This window comes from Coffea arabica, chromosome 11e (genome assembly GCF_036785885.1).
Source record: "Coffea arabica cultivar ET-39 chromosome 11e, Coffea Arabica ET-39 HiFi, whole genome shotgun sequence".
Lineage (NCBI taxonomy): Eukaryota > Viridiplantae > Streptophyta > Magnoliopsida > Gentianales > Rubiaceae > Coffea > Coffea arabica.
In genome coordinates, this window is record NC_092331.1 from 62,075,879 (window position 1) to 62,096,079 (window position 20,201).

The 20,201-nt window shown below is 35.6% G+C and overlaps 2 protein-coding genes across 5 annotated transcripts; both read right to left on the reverse strand.

The window, feature by feature from the left end:
- Positions 1 to 2,559: 2,559 nt before the first annotated feature.
- Positions 2,560 to 10,667, reverse strand: LOC113717940 (probable DNA primase large subunit). 3 transcript variants are annotated; one of them, XM_027242788.2, is made up of 21 exons: positions 10,451 to 10,667; positions 9,981 to 10,042; positions 9,767 to 9,870; positions 9,578 to 9,659; positions 9,393 to 9,452; positions 9,148 to 9,205; positions 9,000 to 9,019; positions 8,422 to 8,505; positions 8,272 to 8,336; positions 7,652 to 7,700; positions 7,523 to 7,570; positions 7,343 to 7,432; positions 7,141 to 7,200; positions 6,856 to 6,915; positions 6,562 to 6,636; positions 6,039 to 6,124; positions 5,584 to 5,677; positions 5,380 to 5,487; positions 4,523 to 4,594; positions 3,253 to 3,535; positions 2,560 to 3,012 (listed from the first exon to the last, which is right to left on the reverse strand). In XM_027242788.2, the coding sequence occupies exons 1-19, from the start codon at positions 10,584 to 10,586 to the stop codon at positions 4,574 to 4,576; spliced, it is 1,362 nt and encodes a 453-aa protein (XP_027098589.1). In that variant the 5' UTR covers positions 10,587 to 10,667; the 3' UTR covers positions 2,560 to 3,012; positions 3,253 to 3,535; positions 4,523 to 4,573. The 3 variants fall into 3 exon arrangements, with proteins under 3 accessions (XP_027098589.1, XP_027098588.1, XP_027098587.1); XM_027242787.2 differs by lacking the exon at positions 3,253 to 3,535; XM_027242786.2 differs by lacking the exon at positions 2,560 to 3,012 and having other exon boundaries at positions 3,226 to 3,535.
- Positions 10,668 to 12,351: 1,684 nt separating this feature from the next.
- LOC113719386 (uncharacterized) lies at positions 12,352 to 18,548 on the reverse strand. Of its 2 annotated transcripts, none has more exons than XM_027244596.2 (14): positions 18,293 to 18,548; positions 17,562 to 17,635; positions 17,362 to 17,439; positions 16,456 to 16,534; positions 15,730 to 15,794; positions 15,223 to 15,324; positions 14,467 to 14,556; positions 14,291 to 14,365; positions 14,165 to 14,197; positions 13,986 to 14,066; positions 13,843 to 13,902; positions 13,300 to 13,368; positions 12,887 to 12,925; positions 12,352 to 12,796 (listed from the first exon to the last, which is right to left on the reverse strand). In XM_027244596.2, the coding sequence occupies exons 1-14, from the start codon at positions 18,333 to 18,335 to the stop codon at positions 12,608 to 12,610; spliced, it is 1,077 nt and encodes a 358-aa protein (XP_027100397.1). In that variant the 5' UTR covers positions 18,336 to 18,548; the 3' UTR covers positions 12,352 to 12,607. The 2 variants fall into 2 exon arrangements, with proteins under 2 accessions (XP_027100397.1, XP_071928592.1); XM_072072491.1 differs by lacking the exon at positions 18,293 to 18,548 and adding an exon at positions 17,864 to 18,004.
- Positions 18,549 to 20,201: the final 1,653 nt, after the last annotated feature.

Consider the following 20,201-nt stretch of genomic DNA (forward strand, 5'->3'; position numbering starts at 1 on the left):
TTGAGATATTTTTAAAAAATATTTTGAAATATTTAAGAGTAGAAGAGTTTTTAGAATATATTTTGAAATATTTTTTAAACATTAAAAAAGTTTAGAATACTTTTTAGAGTATTTTTGAGAGCACTTTTTAAATATTTTAATAACATTTAAAAAATTAATTTTTGAAAAACTCTTGAATCCAAACAAAGCTTGCTCGGTTACTACTTATAGTAGGCAATGATGTTGAAAGTCATTATAAATATGTCAATGATTAAAAGCTAAAACCTTTAACAAGGAGAAGTGGCAGTCTAGTCTTCCTTCTTTACAACTAAAGAAGATTAAAAAATTCGGTCAAAATCCAAGTTAAGAGAATGATGCTTTATTTAAGCAGGACAAAGTTCCATTTCATTTCACCTGCAATATGGGTTTTGATGCTTGTTGGAAATTGCAATTCTTGGAAACCATAATTTATGCTATTACAGGAAAACCCTCATCAACCTCGAAGTCTAGATTTTGTGTTCAAAATGGCCCTCTTTAGCTAGGGTTTGGACCCAATAGATGTGACCCAAACTTGTTTATGCCTCGTTTCTTCTTCTTCTTCTTCTTTTTTTTTTGTAATTGACATTAAGTGAGAGAAACCAAGGGAACACAACTTTTTTTTTTCATTTAAACAAGAGAACTTTTTATACACGGAGAGAACTGTCTCATTTTTTGTTTTTATGTCAAAGCATTCCTTGAATAATCCCTCAAATCGCACAAGTTTGACAATCACCATGGACAAGCCTCTTTCCTCCTCATGTTTGCTCTTCGGAGCAATCCCTACTACCTCTCTTGTCCTCCGATTTCAAATACTCAAACCAGAGGGGCTGGGGCCTGGGGCCTGGGGTTGGATCTGGACATCGAATCAGCAATTTTGTTTACCCTAACTAATAAATTTTTTTTTAACAAAGAATCTATATGTAATTGTATCACAAAAATTGACAAATGACACAATAGACCATTTAAAAAGACGCAAAACGACACGAGAATGTCATAGACTGTATGGAAAAAGACTGTCACAAAAATATATGCTACCTGATTACATACAGTTTTCCCCAAAAATTGTGACCTGTGGTCTACCTGTGCGTAGTAAATCTGTACGCTCATGTCGTTCGAAGGAGACAGTGTACTTGAAAAGTTTCGAATCGAGAAGTTTTAAATTCAAAATTTTCATTCATATTAAAAGAAAAAGAAAAAGAAGAAGCACTGAGGGGAGAAACTGGTCTTGTTTGGAAAGTAATTTTTCAAATAAAAATTGCTACGTTTTTTCTAAATATACTTTCTAATCACCTTTTTATCTTACATATATTAAATTGCTACAGTATTTTTTTTTTACAAAAAATGCAATCCAAACATGAACTAAGTATTTTGATTGGGAAAAAAGCATTTTGTATTGTATTTTCAAAAAGTTAAGGGCACACCATCTGAGAATTTAGATAATGATGTTTTTTTGTTATTTAATTTTAATTTTTATGAGGGTTGGATGCACGTATGTAGTACGTTTGCGATGTCGGCCGTTGAAAAAGAGTTTTGTAGTTAGGTAGTAGTATTATAAAACGCCTTTATCGTTCCACGTGTCCCAATCTGTTAGTGTGTCAATTATGCAACGGAGACGGAGCCTTCGACTTTATGTAATTTATTTATATATATTTTTTCTTGGCACACTATTATAATTGCAGCATACCCCATTAATTAATTAATTAATTAATTATGTGGGGACGCTTATATTACACATGTCAGTAATCTATAATTGTATATCACCTCAACTGAGCGAAGGGGCAGCATTTTATGCATGGCATTGATAATTGATTGATGGATGGATGGATGGATGAAATTGGGTCATGGCCGTGGAGCCCTTAATTTGGTTGCTTCTAATGATCCCCTGTTTGTCCACTAGCCCGATTATGCATTTCTATGACTGACATCTTTGCATCTTTTAAAATCTTTTTCCAATCATTTGACTTAATGCTCTACAAACACTACTATCCACCTTCCGTCCTTCCTGGATAAGATCCGGGTTTCTACATTTAATTGTTTGTTATTATTCGTAATAAATATAAATATTATATATATATATATATATATATGTGTGTGTCATGTATTCAATAATAAAAATACATACACTATCAATATATAGAAAATTAATGCTATATATATATAACGGTTTAAAAAATGATAATTAATTATTAAATAAATAAATACTAGTAAATGATAGATGAATGGCAAATCTTTTGCTACTAAACTCTCGCTCACTCATGCTGGCTCAACCAACCTTTGGCTTTGGGAGCATGTGGGCGTTATCCTGGAAAACTATTCAATTTCATGAACAGAGTGCATTAGTAAGTACAGTAGAGAGAGAGCAGGGAAAAAGATGTCCATCTGAAACAACCAAACCCCGCCCCCCGCTCATAAGTTGGTCGGTCCAATTGATGCAATGGTACTTTTACCATCAAGAGTTTCGACATGAAAAGGTTCGCTCATCCCACCCGTAACATCAACCTAGGATTCAGGAAGCAGCGGCAAGTGAAAAGTAGATGGATATGTTCTTTCACACTTTGGTTAATAATAATTAGGTGAGAGCCGTTGTGGGAAAGAGGAACCTAGTAGCACACCACCCTTCCGTAGATGATATACACTAACACACCTCCCTTCCTACAAATCCCAAAAGCGGAGCAAAGAAGTAATCGGTTTATCATCTATGCACATCGGTTTCAAAAGCTCGAATAACGGCGGAGAACGATTTTATTCCTTTACTCTTGGAAAACTCTGGTGCTGCAACACATCTTCATACAAAGTAATCGGTTTTTTTTTTTTTTTTTTTGGTGATTCGCATCCCATCCTCTCTTACCTCTTCCCTTTTACCACAGTAACTATATTCAGGGAGTACCCAGGCCAGTGCAGAATACAGAAGCAGAAATCCACCACATGATGTATTCAGGATAAATGCTACAAGAAGCTTTCTATCACACTTATCATTCGGTCCAGGAAGCCAACCTGGAAAGGGCAAAAAATGAATCAGCGGATAATAAACCAACAGGTAAACAACTCCCCGAACCCTTCTACTGCTGATGATTAGTCATCAGACATTCCGGGGCTGATAATAGTCAAATAGAATGTGCCCTCATCGAAACGCATGGGAATGATGGCATGACAACAAAATAATCATCGACAGACATGATTAGGATCCTAAACTCACACACGTATCCATGTCGAAAGGAAAAAGGCTTTGGCTACCTTATGCACGCTAAGGAAATAACATCATTAAAATCATGGTTTCCTTTTTGTTTCACACCACTCCAACCAGTCTCCACAACGTCCTCTTTAGTCCTGAAAACTGGACACGGATAGGAGTTTACAAGGGCCAAACGGGATTTTTAATATCTAAAAGCCGAAGACACCACTCAAAACTGTGAGGGAAGTACATCCACCAAAGCCGATCTGCATGACGTGGGAAGAAATACCTCCGAACCCTAACTGTTTGTGGTTTAAATTAACCATCCAAGCTCAAGCAGTAATCCTGGGATGAAATTTGTAAATATCTTTAAAAAAGTTATCATCAATTTGCATGTCCAACTCTTTTCAACATAAAGCAACCGTATGCGAATTTATAAGATAAGCATCCCTTTAGCTCCGTTGGAATAAATTCCACTATTCTGACAGCCAATTAAAATAAAGGATAAATCACCTTTTTATCCCCGTGTGTTTGGTGCTTTGCCACATAACCTTCCTATATTTTAAAAACTCCCTTTTATGATTTGGATTAACGTGTTACCGTTAGTTTTTCTATTAAAACTAACCGTCAATAGTCAAAAAGTTAATATCAAACTAATAAATTAACAAATTTACCCTTTCATTACTTCTTTTTTTCCCTTCAAACATAAAAAAGAAGAAATCGAAAAAAAAAATACATAACTAAGAACTAGAAAATAACATTAAATATTTGGTCTAAAAACCTACAATGATATTTGTAGCCAAAAATGATTTGCTAATTTTTGTTTCTTATTTATGTGTTTTATATTTCCCTTCCATCTTTTTTAGTTTCTTATTTATTTTTTTATTTCCCTTTCATCTCTTTTGTATTTTGGAGAAAATTAAGATTTTGTAGGTCAAAATATAGGTTTTCAAAATCATCTCTTCTCTTTCCTCCTCCCAAAAAAAAGAGAGAAAGAAAAGGAATAAAGAAAAAAAAAGTAGTGAAAACGTGAATTTGTCAATTTATTAGTTTGACTTTAATTTTTTTACTATTGAAAAACTAACGGTGATACTTTAACCTAAACCATGAGAGATTATATATAAGTTTTTAAACCATAGAAAATTATGTGGTAAAGCACCAAATTACTGGAGGATAAAAGATAATTTATCCTAAAATAAACTGTATCACCACAATCCATCATCTTGTCCATTTTACAGCAATGCAATCACCAATGACAGACCACGAAAAACAAGAACTGGGAGAAGAATGCAGTAGGGCACTTGATCTGAGAATCTTGTTGCAAAAACTTACCGATGATTGGAAAACAGCTTTACTAATTTTCACAATGCAATACTCCAGCTCTTATGCAATATTGGCATTGTTCTGCAAATGAAGAAGGTAAAAGCTAAACAGAAGACATGTATTAAGCGAAATGGAAAAGCACAACCAAAAAAATCCAATGCACGCAACAAGAACAAGATATCATGAGATGCACAAATAGTTGCAGTTATTATTGGATTATCTTTTTTGCGTTTTTACTGATATTTATTTTAACAGCTATTGTTTTTAATGCTTGATCCATCGTTTCTTATTTTTACTTTGTAAGGGAGCGGAGTGAGTTGAGGTTCAGCAATTTGCCAAATGATATTCCCTGTTGCAGCAACCCGCCAAACACAAACTTGCATGTACAAATCACATAACCCAAAATGACTTGAGGCTTGGTTGAATTATTTTACAATCTAATACCTAGACCACTTCCTCAAGCTGTTTCACAAACCTAAAGGAAGATATCATCAAAGCAGAAAAAGTGGGCAATTATAGGGAAAGGGAACAGCCAATACGAGCAAAACCTCCCAATGTGTGACTACTAGCATTAGCCATACCCTCATTTTGTTTAAAATCGTAAATAACATGACATCTGATGTTTAACCAATCTGCCCATCCATACAGCCTAGGCGATTCCACAATAACGTTAATCAAAACACAGAAGCCTTCTCTGTACTAAGATAGCACACAAAATATTTAAAATCATTGTGTAGTTAAAATCTTCATGGATTATTCATGCGTACCAAATTGGGGACTTGCAGGCTCTCAGGATGATAGTTATAATTCAATCATTCAAACATACTCGCCAGATTGAAAGCACAAGTTCAAACAACAGAGCTTACCCTTGACTCTAAGGTCTTTTTACTGTCACTGAAGTACTGGTTTGGATGATTAATCCCAGCATCATAAGATGTGCCGTGAACAGCCTCAAATGTCAAAGTACATGCCAACTGCACATTGCTTTCAGCATTTTGATTTCCAACCCCAAGCAAAGAAGCGAAATTATCAGAGGCAATTCAAGACAACAAACAACACTGAATACTAACCTGGTAATGTTTATTTCGCACTTTTTCCATTACATCCTCTAGTGCACGACTGCCTACTCCCATCCTTCCAAGGGCAGCTCTCAAATTCTCTTCACTGCTCAAGAAAGATTGTCCAGCTAATTATTTCAGCCACAAAAACTTTTAAGCCAAAAAAGAACATAGAATTATAAATGATAACGAGTACAATATAAGCTTAAGTTTTACAAAAAAGTATTTCTGTTGATGATGACGATGATAAAAAACTGACACTGATAAACATGTCAGCATTTCATCAGATAATTTTCAACTTAAAATCAATGGTATAGAACATGGTACCCATATAATTGGACTGCTTTGACTCAAAAATATAAAGAAAGTCATCAGAAATATGAATTTCTTGAAAATTCAAGCAGGCACAATGTAAAAAATTCAACATATAGAAAATAAAGCCTGTTACATTATTGCAAAGGTCTGACCTGAAATGACGATATGGACAACCATGATGATCTCCAACACCAGGCATCGAAGAGATAATTTTTTGGCACGAATAGGGAGTGTAATCCTGCAGTTACCACAAAGAGAGTTGAAGAAAGTTGGACGCTAGTGTGAAAAAATTGGCCAATGCACCCATGCAGAATTTCACAAATTTTGAAATGAGTTGTTTGATTAACAATAAGGAAGAAAAATGGGGCAATTTGAACAGATAGAGTTATTCTAACATGACTACAGCTCACATGGAATTCAATTTAAATCTACTCAGAAAATTGTTGAAAGTAATTTGAACAAGATGATTTTTATGTCATACACAGAAGAATCAGGAGTTTCCTTTTCTTAACTTAGTTTCCTTTTCTTCTCTTTGTTTATGTTTTCTACTGAACACAAAAGATACATTAATCTTCAGTTGTGCATTCTATCTCTATAGAAAAAATGTCATATTAAATCCAAAAATTTAAACTTAAAGAGAAAATTGAGAAGTATCAGAAACTGAAAATAACTCACTGTTCTCTTCCCTTCTTTTCCGTAATTGTGGCGTATGCTGTATGCATATTCTTTGTCAAATCTTTCAGCACCAAACTGCAACACCCAATGTGCACTTAAAAGGCTATTGCAGCAAATTAATAAGAGCAAAAGAATTTTTCTGAAATTTTGCCTCTGTTAGGTCTTATGGTACAAAAAAAAAAAAGCTATTAAGATTTCGTATGCTAAGAAATACATTGTGCCTCTTCACAATTGGGGCGATCAATGAATCTAACTTCTCAAATACAGATGAAATGGCATAAAGCTACATCTTACTTTTCTTGAGAATTCTGCTTTCCAGAATGCAAGAGCATCATCTAACTTCAGTCCAACACCCTAAAAGCAAACACTCAACAAGAAAAATCCATAAGAAACATCCATACATGTGCAATAAAATGCTACGATACAATTTTCAGAAATTATTGCCACCACTTTAACTATTATAAAACAATTGTGTCATTTTATGCATACGAAAGATCAGGTTTGACTTCTATAGATAATATTATATATCCATAAAACAGAGTTGTGTTAAAACATATCTAATATCTAGGACATGCAAACCTTGAGAAATAAACCCAACTGCATTCTGCCTCCATGCTTCAGATGGTGATCCTCTCTCAACTGCATCAAAGCCATGCATATCATGGAGTAAATTAAATAAAATGAGGGGAATGCATATCCTAAAAATATTGTTTCAAAATTAAACTTCAATGGACAATAGCTGAAGAAAATTATACAACGGTGAAATATTAAAACCTCCAACCTTCTCAAACAGATGACGCATGCACAAGGGAAAAGAACTCTTAGCCACTTGGTCAATATCTTTTAAAGAAATTTCTGTAAATTCTCTTGGCTGCAGAAGAGGTTCAGCTATATGATCAGGATTACCTTAAATGGAAATGAATCAGGGGCTACAGACGATCATATTGCATCTGTCAAATACCTGACTATAATCCGGACCCAAATAACTCAAGGATAAGGATTCAACGAGCTACAAAATAACCAGCGAAGTAAGAATAACAAATTTGAGAAAAACAGAAAAATGAAACATAAGAATTAATTCACCACTCACAGGCGTCAAACGATCTTTTTCTTGTTCTCTGATCATCGTTGTCCATTTTCTGAATATAAAATATAAAAGCTAAAGACCATCGCAATCTCTTATGAGATTTGATGCAAGAGATACTAGGCTAAGAAATCTAATACATGAGACACCAAGACAGATATCTCCCGACGCCATATAACAAGACAAATCAAACAACTAAAGCCTCGACTAAATCGTGTCTTAGATCTATCCATGCCCTACTTATGCAATTATGCAGCTGATGGAGAAAAATTTTAAAAGCCAAGGAACGTTTTTTGGAACTTTTGGGAACAGTAAGGACCATACATCAAAACACAAGACTGAATTTTCAAACAAATAGGCAAACTACTAAGATATAGAGCATACTAGTGCTGACTGCTGGGAACAGAAGACACAGTGCAAACAGACCACCGTCTACGGTGCAACTGGAGGTTTGGAAGGCAATAATACTGCCCTAGCGCAAACACACTTGAGCTCATAGTATTAAAAAGGAAATGGCAAATTCATGTGCAACAAAAACTGCATAGCACCAACTGATACAGATTAAGTTTATTTTTGCCCAAAAAAAAAAGCAATGCAAAAGTTTAGGGTCAGTGAAAATAAACTACCTGTTTGTCAACACAAGTGCTTTCGAAAGAAGAAAGCGAAACTGTGTAACAACAAGAGATACCACCTGTAAAAAGTCGTAAATACATTGATCAGGTAGATGGAACCCAAGTACATACAGATGTGAATGAATCAGTAGGCACTAAATTCACCTGATTCATTGCAACATATGCTTGGCCTTTTTGAATATATACTCGGCGGCCTGCCACAAGCTCGGGCACTTCTTCAAATGGCACCTTCATTCATCAAATTCAAGGATTCATTGGAGAAAAGATTAAGATGACCACAACTTCTATTAGACAAGATGCTCATTCAACTCCACAAGGTAGAGGAGGCTCTTTTGCAACTTTTAAAGGAACACGAACTATAGCATTTACTTCATATACGAATAAAAATTTTCTCCTTAATTACAGAATTATTAGTTTTGACGAACGTACTAAAATGATAGATTATAGTTCACAATCACCTAAAGATTTAACTTCTGACATTCATATAGACATCATGCTCACCAATCAAATATCGGAGGCATGACTAAATGCGATTATCACATACAAGGAAGTCTTATAGGCTTAAAGGAATTGCAAGAATTGCTATCGATCTATTCTCATAATGCTTGTCAAATTAAATCCAGATCAGCACAATTACGTGTGTGACAGTGCAAACCTCAAAAGTAACTTAGAACCCCATTTAGATATTCTCTTATCAGGGGAGGTGGGAATGCAACATTTACCTTGTAGAATATACCATCACCTGTAGAAGAGAAAGTGGAAAATGTATTAAAATCAAGAAATGAGAGGATTGAAAGTAAGATCTGAAAATTCATCAGTGACAGGATCAACAATCACAAAAATTGGATTGGCAAGTATGACAGCAAATACCACTTGACAGGGATTGACCAGTTGAACGCGCAACTTGGCTCAGTTTATCTTTCACATTCTGCATAGGAAAAATAGAAAAAAAAAACATGAATCAGATATTATTGGTTGACAAATGCATTATCACATAAAGAACCAGCATGTACAAATACTAATTAAACAACTAAACTTGAGGAATATTAAGCGAATGAAGATCATGAAGAACATTTCACTGCAGGAAGTGTAAGGTAAAATAATACATAAAATACCTCAAATTCGGCGCTGGTCACAGTTTTGTAAGGGAGATGAAATTCTGCCATCAGTGCCCTCTGCAGAGAGAACAGAAACCTGAAATAATCAGCAATAAACACACAGCAAAGAAACCTTGGCCCCCATCCCAGGCCCCAATCCATGAAAAGAAAGAGGATAGCCGTCACAAATTACTCAATCACACCTGGGCTTCATGAGTTTCAGACCGAAAACGGTAGCGAAACAATGAAGTCTCCATGGAAAGAAACCATTTTCTCAACTCTTCCCTAAAACATAACATTTCAAAAAATAAAATTGACTATCTAACAATACGGAAAACAGACGAACAATATGAGAATTACACGTGAAGAAAAAAAAAAGTGAAGAATCTTACGTTCTACAGTAGACCAAACGAAGGACAAAATGGGAGATTATGTCCTTGTTGACAACTTCAGATGCATGCGGATGGCTCATATGCAACTTCCACAACTCACGTACCTAACAAAAAGGCATAAACGAGTCCAAAGAAAGAAAGGAAATGTAACGTTCTCAGAACTGGCATAAACATTACTGCATCTGAAAAGAAATGGAAAGGACATATCGTCTACCAATTTTTCCATTTCATCAGACTTCTTTCCACGCGACAGTCCATCCGAAATCTCTTTTAGAACTGCATTTTCACGATTCGAGACAATACTTATCTATCAACAACTCAAATTTTAGCATGTGATGCATCCCAAGAAAAACGTCTGGGGAAAAGAATTTCTTATAAGACTGCCGAAAAAATCTGATTAAAATTTGCAAAAGGCTTTCATCAAATGTAGTTCAGAGACTTAATTCTTAAATTCACATACAAGTCGATTTTTTGTACGTTTAGAAGAGAGGTTGTGCTTTTAAGGAACCGGTCACCGCACATATACTCAATGAAGAAACAAGCCTAATCAAGAATCCACCATAAACCCGTTTGCTTACAAACAAAGTCTAAAATAAGTCCCATTTCTTGCTAATTTTAGGGGGAAATAAGAATGGATCTGTGGAATCTATGGTCACTAAAAAAAAATGAGGAAGAGTGAGTGACCTCTGAGGCGATCCACAGCATAAAGCTCGAAATCTTCCAGTCGAACTTGGAGAGCAGGCGCCGACAGGTAAAGAGGCAGGGTAGGGACGACGTCGTCTGCTTCGGCGGGCTTCCTATGAGATCTTACCACTTCCATTTTTTTTTTTAAATCCCCCCTTTCTGCTTTTCCTTTCGCCGTTCAGTCGTTTCTGAAGGTTGGCCGGGGGGAGGGGGCGTGGGGGGGTGGAAAATGGCGGGAAATGTTTTCTGGTTCCCTCCATCTACAATTCTGCATTAAAAAAAAATGACGTCCGTTGGGCTCAAGTTGTGGGCCCTAAGGAATTTATTTCCCTCCACCACACCCCGCCCCCCAAAAACCGGGCCCAAAAACACACACAAAAAAAAAAAGCAACTCTATATTTTTTTTTTCAGTTATTAAATACAGGTACCTGTTACTCTACATTTTCTTTGTTCTTGGATGTCAAGAAGCTAAGCCGCCATGTGCTTTTCTTGTCCTTTCAGGAGCAGCATAATCGCTCTCAAGTGGTACATAGTTGATGGAAAATTAAACCGAGCTAATTAATTAAAAGGTTTTACATAATTTGAACGTCAAAGTTTTGTTGAGTGCATTAAGTGGTCACGTGGAATTTATGGTCTTCAAGAATTTGTTTCTAGCAGCCGTGTTACTATCTTATTTAGACCATACTTGTTAACCTAATTCAGCACTTAATTTTAATGAGTTCAGATATTAACATGTTCAAACACATTTGATAACGAAAAATAAAACTTTAAAATTAATCAAATAGTATTGAAATTTTTTAGGCAAAATTTGATCTAAAAAATAAGTGATAAACAATTCACTAATCACTTAATGTGTACTCAAATGTATCAAATTTAGTACTTAACAATTCAGTAATTTTATGGAATCGAGGTTTAGATTTTAGTTTTATCAAACGCACCCCTAGTTTCTGTCTTTCTTAAGTCGGTGGTATCTAATATTTTGGTAAGTTTGCGTCTCTTGTGGAAATAATCCAAGTCCCAGTTGTTTTCTTGATTTATTAGTTGGTTCCAATTTGTATTTGATATATAAAGAAACTCATTAGCATATAAATACTTGTAGTGGTGCTAAGTTAACACTTCAAAAGTTGAATTAAATCTTGAGAAGTAGATTTCAAAGAGCCTCTAAGAATTGTTATTTATGAATTGTCCTAAGTAAAAAGTTACAATTTGATATTGTTATTTTTGAATTTTAAGTTAATAAAATCATTAAATATTTATTTGTGTGTTTATTCTCTTTCTTTTCTCACATATTTTTTATTCATGTTAATATGTATCTTTTTTTACCAACAATAATAATCGCTCGAAATCACACAGTGCAATCTTCCTTTTCAAGTATAATATATGTTTTGATGGTCGCACAAGTTGCCTCGTTTATTTTCCCTTCATCTTTGTTTGGTGATGCTTGTTACCCTGACCCATAGGTTTCATTTTTCATCCGCTTAAAGCAAATTGAAGCGAAAAGATCTAGGCAGCTGACAGATGAAAAAGACCAAAACATGATATAAAACTTCAAAGAGCGAAAAAAGACAAAAATTGTGCGTCTCGGAATCTTAAAGCAAGAGCATAATAAGGTGGTAAATCGAAAACAGGGGAAAAAAAGGTTATAAAAGCAGTAATACTCGACTCGAGGGTTTTCCACTAGAATCATCAAATCCAACAGCATTACCCAAGTTCAATTTCTACGTTATTCATCAAATGGCAAAATTTTAAATTAAAAAAGAAAGAGTCAAAACTGCATCACGGACAACCTACTGCAAAAAAACTTGGTGCCACACCGGTACCATCTTTTTACTCAGACCTAACGAATCTTAGCGATCAGAGACCACACGTCAAATGGGGCAACAAATCAGGGAAAAATGCGCTGACAAAACGGATGTGATTCCACGTATCCTTTTCCCTTCCAGAAGTCTCACTGTATAATATAGGCAGTAATTTTATCCAGAACTTCATACATGTATCCTAAATTAACCTTATAAGGTGAACAGAAAACCCTACAAAATTCGAAGACCATGAATATGGCTTGGCACCCCGTACGCGAGGCCAATATATAGTAGTATTTTAAAGGGCAAAAAATATATCCTTTCTCATCTACGTTTCATGTGAAAAGCATGATAAATATTAAATATTGAATGAAAGCTTCGCGCTGCAGCTTCTTCTCACCATATTAAAAGCACCGCCAGAAGACTTTAGGCCGAAGATACCAGAACCAGAAGACTCGTTTGCCACTTCTGAGACAGGAACGTCATTGGAAAAAATCTGAGAACTCCTTTGGCTGGACATTTCAACTCCATTTGACATTCCATGCAGCTGGTGAAAAACACAAAATCACACACTCACTCTGCACGATGATATCTACTACACAATTAAGAAGCCAAAGAAGAGAAACTCATCAATTACCTTCAAGCCCGAGTCTAAGACACCACCTTGCAAAGGACGCTGGAGAAAAGAAATAGATACACAAGTTGAGTGAGGTATTAAAAAAAACCGAGTTTCAGTAAAGAGACATCCAGAGAAAGGATAAGAGAAACGAACTCCGAAAAACACAATAATGATCAATAACTTCATATCTTACGCCATCGACATTACTTTAGTTAAAAAATGGCAAGTTCAATATAGTAGAAGCGAACTTCAGATAGAAAACAACTGTTCCAGATCCAGTCCATAATAACAGTTAAATTTCAAAATGACAAGCATTTTATCTTCGAATACAGACAACCACTCCACTTGCCTGCTAAACATTTTCAAGCACTGTGGATTTGAGCATTTCCCTTATCATATTAACGTCTTTGCATAACAGGAAGTTTGCATACCTTGCTGGGCCCATTAGATGCAGATGACGATGGCGATTCCACTGAACAATTAGAAGGCAATGACACAGCCTGCAATAACAGCAAAAGGCAAGGGAACCAATAAGTGGACTAGGCATCAAGATGGAAAAGAGCAACCCCAGATATTTGGCCCAAGGGCACCCGAGCCCTACACTAGAACAGCATGTTCATTCTCTTCCCCCAGTATTACTAATCAGGAGAACTACAACCACCTCGTGGTAAAATGCAAGCTTTGATCAGCAATACAGTATTAAGACAAGTTTCAATAGGTTGGCCAAAAACAAAGTAAATAGCCATCCACCAGCAAAAATATTTTCAACTCAGCTAAGATAATTCTGCAGAGTCTAACTTGAAATACGCTAACAAAAGTGAAGCCGATGTGATCTCCCATGTCACAATGGAGGCAATCCAGGATTAATCCAGTACTCAACCCATAAATTTCTAAGATGAGTAGTACCACGGCTGACATAGGTTCATGAGTTTCCTCTAAACACCAAAAACCAATGTCTTACAGAGATATCATACCCTAGATGGAGTTATTTGCTGCATTTCAAGAGCTGGCCGAGATGAACTTGGCAATGCACCCTATAAAATCCCACAAAATGTATTTAGGAAGGAAACATTGCAAAAGGACAAGCATTTATGATGTAAAGGGATGCTTCTCCTGCCTCAATAGGATCCAAGGTTCTGCTATGTTCTAGATTCTTCACAAATGAAACCAATCTGCCAACCCCGAAGAGTGTTTCACCCTGCACACGTGTGATAAACCATGACCATGATTATTAGCCATTAAAACCCCCAGCAACACAATACACTGAACAAAAAGAAAAGAAAAGAGGAAAAAAACCTGTTTCCCTTCTATCTTGCTGATTTTTGTTTCCTGCAACATATGAAGTACTTTATTTAGTAACTAGACCAACACAATAATGCTTCTGATGTGGCAAGCTACATGAAACTCAATAACATGGATTACCAGGGATCGGACTACATGGTGAACTGACTGTACATCGGCACCCATCAATCTCAGGTCCCCTCGTAGTTTAGACACCTGTACAAGGTCCATGAATTAGAAGGAAACACTAACTCATGAAAACAAAAGGGCAAAAAGACAATTTTCCCATTTACCAAAATACATTTTACTCATCCTACCTCTTCTTTTGTGGCAGATGTATTACCCGCACATTCATCAATTTTACTATCCACACCATCAATTCTCGAAGACAAATGGCGCTTAGTGGCCTGGACAACACAACCAATCTCAAATACATTGTAAATCCATGATCAATTATCATGTAGCTACATTTTAAATTTACCTACTGAAGACAGAATTACGATTCTTGAGACACCAAATACCTATGGAAATAGATTTATTTCCTTTCACAAAGTTGACTCTTAAAGGCATAATCACCTTTAGTCACTTCTTGCAGCTATTTTCCAGTATGAAATCTTAAAGCAACCAATCATCACCATACATATTATGTGAAAACATATAAGCAACATGATATGTACGTAGCTGACGAGTGTTATATGAGTACACAACATGAGGAGCAAAACTGCAATACAAAGCAGAAGCAAGTCATTTATCATTAACTTTCTCTGTCACTGTAATACTGTTAATAATTCCTCACTTCCCCCTACCCCCTTGAAGTTCCCCTAAAAAAATCAGAACTCTCTCTCTCTCTCTCTCTCTATTGGGCCCAAGGTTGACGGGATGTCCATAAAGAAGGGCAAAACAATATATATATATATATATATATATATATATATATATCTGCAACAATGTCAAACACAAAATGCAGTTCAATAACTCTTTAACTTATGCAGTAATTATGTGAAGAATGTCTTTGAATTACTCTCCTACCAAATTAAGTAGCTATCCTAAGCGATACAATATGGAAAACTTACAGAAATTGCAGAATAGACACTCTCAAGTTGTTTGGATACACTAGAACACGCATCAGACAAACTGCGTCTGGTTGCAAACATCATATCAGAGAGTTTCCAACCCTGCAAGCACACAAAATAATTTAGTAGTCTACATCACTCTTCTGTCAACCCCTTCCCTGCCCAAAACACAATGATACACAAGCAGAGGAGAGAAGGAATAGACCTTAGTAGAAAATCCTATTAGGCTTTTGATTACTAGCAAATACCGACAGGTGACGACTTGTCACCCTTTTGCATAGAACAGAGCCTAAGAAAGTTTCAGCTTTCACACAAGGAATCATACATCTTAACAGCACCACAGCCATTATAATGTCAAACACCCTAACCTGGGTGAACAACTTTTGGTACATGCAGATACCATGGGACAAACTCTATGTGATACGGAGGGGGAAATGTAAAAAAAAAAAAGACAAAAGGAGATTTTTATACTCAGATTCAGACATTGTGCGACCACACATTATTTACCTTCCACCATATACAGCCATATCCAACCACTATAACAATCACAATTACACCATATCTGCCAGAAGCTGCACAAATGATTATTACAAAGGGTCAAGGATTGAAAATTGCAATAAAAAAGCATACTGTTAAAAAACAAAAGAAATATGGCATGAGTAATGGGATTACAAATAATATTAGCCTATTCACCCCTGCAAAGTCAAATCAAGATATTCTTATTTTTCTATAGAGCTACAACTTGACAATACAATGCATAAATATCTACATTTAGGGCTTCAATTTCAGTGATAAGAAGACAAAGCAAGTCATAGGAAACTTTGGATTCTATAGAACAGAACACAGACATGTTGGTGGATCTATCAGTGTCCAAGATAATTGGTTCAAAATTGAGAAGCGTGTATGAAATACGGTGGAAAAGCAGGAGGGCAGCAGATGAGGAGACAACTTTTTTTTTCTGTACAAAAAGGAGGATAGTTAATGTATGAAATTTACGCCATGACAGAGATCGCCAATTCGTGGAAGTGTCTATCTTGTGAGGTTTTACATTGGAACCACAGGCATCCCAAAAGCAAAAGAAGTAACAGCTCACAAAACTTTCGAGGCACCAGATCACTTGACCACTAAAAAAAAAAAAATTTTACCACCCTGTACTCAAATCACAACAAAGCTTGGTATGAAAACATCATTTACACAGCTATAGAAACCAAGACAGAACTGCATTCAACCAACCAGAGCCAGCACTTGATGTCACAATTGTAATTGATCTATTTGAAGCCAAAAGTTGCAGCTCCTCTCGAAGGCTATTAACCTGTCAGAATGAAACATTGAGTTAAGCTATTTAAGTAGATCAATTGAATGCATAGAAGACCATTAGAGATAACATTGATGTAGTTAAACGGACCACATCTTTTTAAAGGTGCAGATTCATACAGAAGTTGGAATTTAGAAAGGATTAACTTATACAGCCAGGCACAGATCAATTTCTTTTTTTTCTTTTTATCCCAAAATTTCCAAAGGCCCAGGCCATATATCAGTTCTACAATGTTTACAAACAATCTCCTAGACAATTAAAAAAAATCTTTTAGGAAAATGACAATGCAAATGGTATGGACATCATAAAGTTCCATGACCAAGTACCAAGCAAATCAGCTAACCTGACCAATCGCCACTCTCTAGGCTTAAAGATTGTATTTTCAGATGGCTGACAGCTGTTTAAAAGGGAACCATGCACACAAACCCTCCAATCAATGCAGATTTAATCAAGTAGAAGCTATCAACAAAGTAACTAGAGAGCAATTCTTTTAATATGGAAAGTGTGGCCTCCAAAGTTGCCGCTGACTTATAACTAATGTGTCACAATCAAATCCTATCATAAATTCCTAAGTACATCAAAGAGGAATATAGATTTAACACCGCAAGTATACTGAAAGTACACTGTTTTGAAAGAAACCGGTGAAATGTGACACATTCTTTTAAAACTTTCACAAATCCATGGTAATTTAAAATTTTAAGTGTGCTGATGCTGCATACACAAAAGATCCAGGCACCATAAAGATGAAAAAGGAACACTCTACAGCAAAAAAAGGTAAATAAAGAGCATACTCTGTAAAGAAAATACAAGAGAAAGCTTTAAACCTGTTGCATGAGAGAATCATTCTGTGGTTTGGGCTTTGAAGTGGTAGATTCATCATGTCTAAGTTGCCTCAGAACAACCTGCAATAAACAAACAGTGACTGTTTTTATAGGAGAAAGATGAGCAGACAGCAAAATACTTTTTAAGAAGAACATAGTATGTTGAATAATAAGATGCATTTGGTATCCAACATGAAATATACCTTCAAGGCACCTGAAAAGAAGTCAGAGACATCTGATATACGCCCTTCTTTAGCTAAAACTGATCCGACAAGGCCTACAAGAATCACAAGTGACATCTATCAACACTTACAATGCTTCTTCCTCTTTAATTGAGAAGAAAACACCTCAAGATCCATTTATACAGCTACAAATATACATACAGACACTTTGCCATGGCCTATACGGCTCCGAATTCTTTTTCTGAAAATGTCTTCCCTTTATGGTTAGTATTTCCATTCTAGCATTATTTTTCCATAGTAGCCAAATAAGAGGAATAACTTACCCGGACTAACTTTTGCTTCTCCTCACCATTATAGAAGTTCCAATTAGCCCAATTGCTTAGTATCACTACCTCTTGATAACCCACTTAAAAGATGATTTGAGGTTTAAATTCCAAAAGAAACTCCCCACTTCAACTGAACCCAATTCAACAGCATGACTGAAACAATGAAATAGACGAACTAATGTACCTTCACCATAATAATTACCCGCCCACTCAAAATAATTATCAAATTGCAGCAAATTTACTGGTTTCCAACAAGCCCTCAGTAACCATCTTAGCAAATGAACAGATGACATTAAAGACAGTCACAAATTTAAACATCTAACCAATTAATTAATCACACGATAAAAATAAATACATATCAACAGATAATAAAGTTCAGAAAAGAAAAAACAGAAATATAAAAAAGACGAATTAAAATTTAGGCACCTGCACCAACGATGATAGTTAGCTTGCCGAGAGGTAGGGCCATCCGCTGTCTGGAGAATCAATCAAAAAGAGGATGTTACGAACTGAAGCATTAAAGCTTTTTCTTTTTTATTTTTTGGGGTACAGTCAATTTCTTTTCTTGCAGCTAAATCCCTGATTGTTCTTCAGAAACCAAACTTCAAAGTCGGCCTTGTGGTTTAGTGTGTGTTTGTGTGTGAGAGAGAGAATAAATCGAGCAAAGCTGTAGGAGAGGAGTGAAGAAGAGCTTGGAGAACAAGGCTCCACTTAGGGCTATTAAGCGTCAAGTGGGCCCAGCGAGCCGGGCTTCCATTAGCCAGAACTCGGCTCGAATACGAAAGTTCACCCCGCGGCTCTCAGCCCTTCTAAACTATTATTAAATCCAATTCTAATTTTTGTTTTAATAAAAAGGAAATTTGTTGGAAATAATCAAGCAAAGGTCCGGTTTAGATATCAGTTTTTTAGAGTTTTTATATTGTGATGTAATATATATGAAATAAAAAATTATTAAGAAATGTATTAAGAGAATATCTTAAAATTTTTTGGCAGAAAAAACGCCAACAAAGTTTGGAGCAAATTAAGCATAATGGGCCAATTCATGCACAACTTTGTCTGCCTTGCATGAAACCCAATTAACTAATTAATATGAGAAAAATCTGATAGATATGATATATTATTTCTTGAAAAATCGTGGATAAAAGGGAGATATTAATAATCCATCTGTGTGTAATGAATACAACTTGCCATGGTTGGGCTTGGGCCTCAAACAAGTTGAACTCATCCCAATTCAATCTTAGCTCATTTCTTAATTGATCGTTTCTTAATTGATCTGATTATTACAATCATGCTTATTTGACACCTGAAAGATTTTCAGCTTTTAACAAGCAGAGCTCTAGCTAAAATTCGACCCTAGTCACAGTTTTACTGCTTTTGTTTCAGCTTTTTTTTTTTTTTAAGACTTTCCGAATGGTTTATATTACCCCAAATTTCAGCAGTTTTGCTAGGAAATTTCCACTCTGTGGATCAATAACAGCAACAGTAGGGGACTAAAAGTCACTCTAGGGGACCCAAGTCAGATGACTTCGATATATGGGCCTCCTTTGCAACGGAAGATTTTTGTACCCGTCGGGCTTCCTTGATGAAGATTTCAGTTCATAAAATTTGTAAATTGCATATTAACACCGTGTAGTTTGAACATTTTATCCATTATCCTGTATGATTTTTTTTTCTCACAACGATAATATTCTCGTAACCTAATCTATCATAATCTACAGAGACCGGGAACCTAAAGAGGCTATGTAAGGGACTAGCAGGTATATAGATCTGACTAGACAAAAGGGGTGTTCTAACACCTCTTTTGGATCTTTTCATTGCTTGTGAGGTCCAAACCTCCGACCTATAGTTCAAAGAGAGATTTAATCCCTTTTTTGTGGTCATTGAGCCAAAGCTCAGTGGTTATTATCCCATAAGATTCTACTGTTTGGATTAGTGGGTATTTTAAAAACAAGTTTTTGTTTTTTAAATTTGCAGTAACATATTCAAAAAAAAAAATGTCTTTCAAACATGCTCCAAATACACACAATCTCAAATTCATCTAACAAAAAAATATAAAGTAATAAAAAAAAACTCTATCACAATTTTTTTTATTTTTGAAATCTACAATAACACACTAAAAAAAATGCCCTTCAAACATACTCCAAATACACACAATTTCAAATGCATTTAACAAAAAAATAAAATAATAAAAACAACTCTATCACTATTTTTTTTCACTCACCACCCATATCTAGACCTGTCAACGGGTCGAATTTGGGCCGAAATTCATTATTTCGGACCCGGACCTGCCATTCTATACCGATTCAAGACCCGATCTGTTTACCCGACAGGTATT

What these genes read in the sequence shown, in the direction of transcription:
- LOC113717940 (XM_027242787.2), bottom strand. Translation starts at nt 10,586, where the DNA reads ATGGAAGTGGTAAGATCTCATAGGAAGCCCGCCGAAGCAGACGACGTC. An exon ending in GTGATGGTATATTCTACAAG is followed by an intron (nt 8,506 to 8,999) that starts GTAAATGTTGCA and finishes TGATGAATGAAG; the next exon opens with GTGCCATTTGAAGAAGTGCC. An exon ending in GAAAAGAAGGGAAGAGAACA is followed by an intron (nt 6,125 to 6,561) that starts GTGAGTTATTTT and finishes TGGTAACTGCAG; the next exon opens with GATTACACTCCCTATTCGTG.
- LOC113719386 (XM_027244596.2), bottom strand. Translation starts at nt 18,335, where the DNA reads ATGGCCCTACCTCTCGGCAAGCTAACTATCATCGTTGGTGCAG. An exon ending in GACATCAAGTGCTGGCTCTG is followed by an intron (nt 15,795 to 16,455) that starts GTTGGTTGAATG and finishes TCATTTGTGCAG; the next exon opens with CTTCTGGCAGATATGGTGTA. An exon ending in CATCTGCCACAAAAGAAGAG is followed by an intron (nt 14,366 to 14,466) that starts GTAGGATGAGTA and finishes GACCTTGTACAG; the next exon opens with GTGTCTAAACTACGAGGGGA.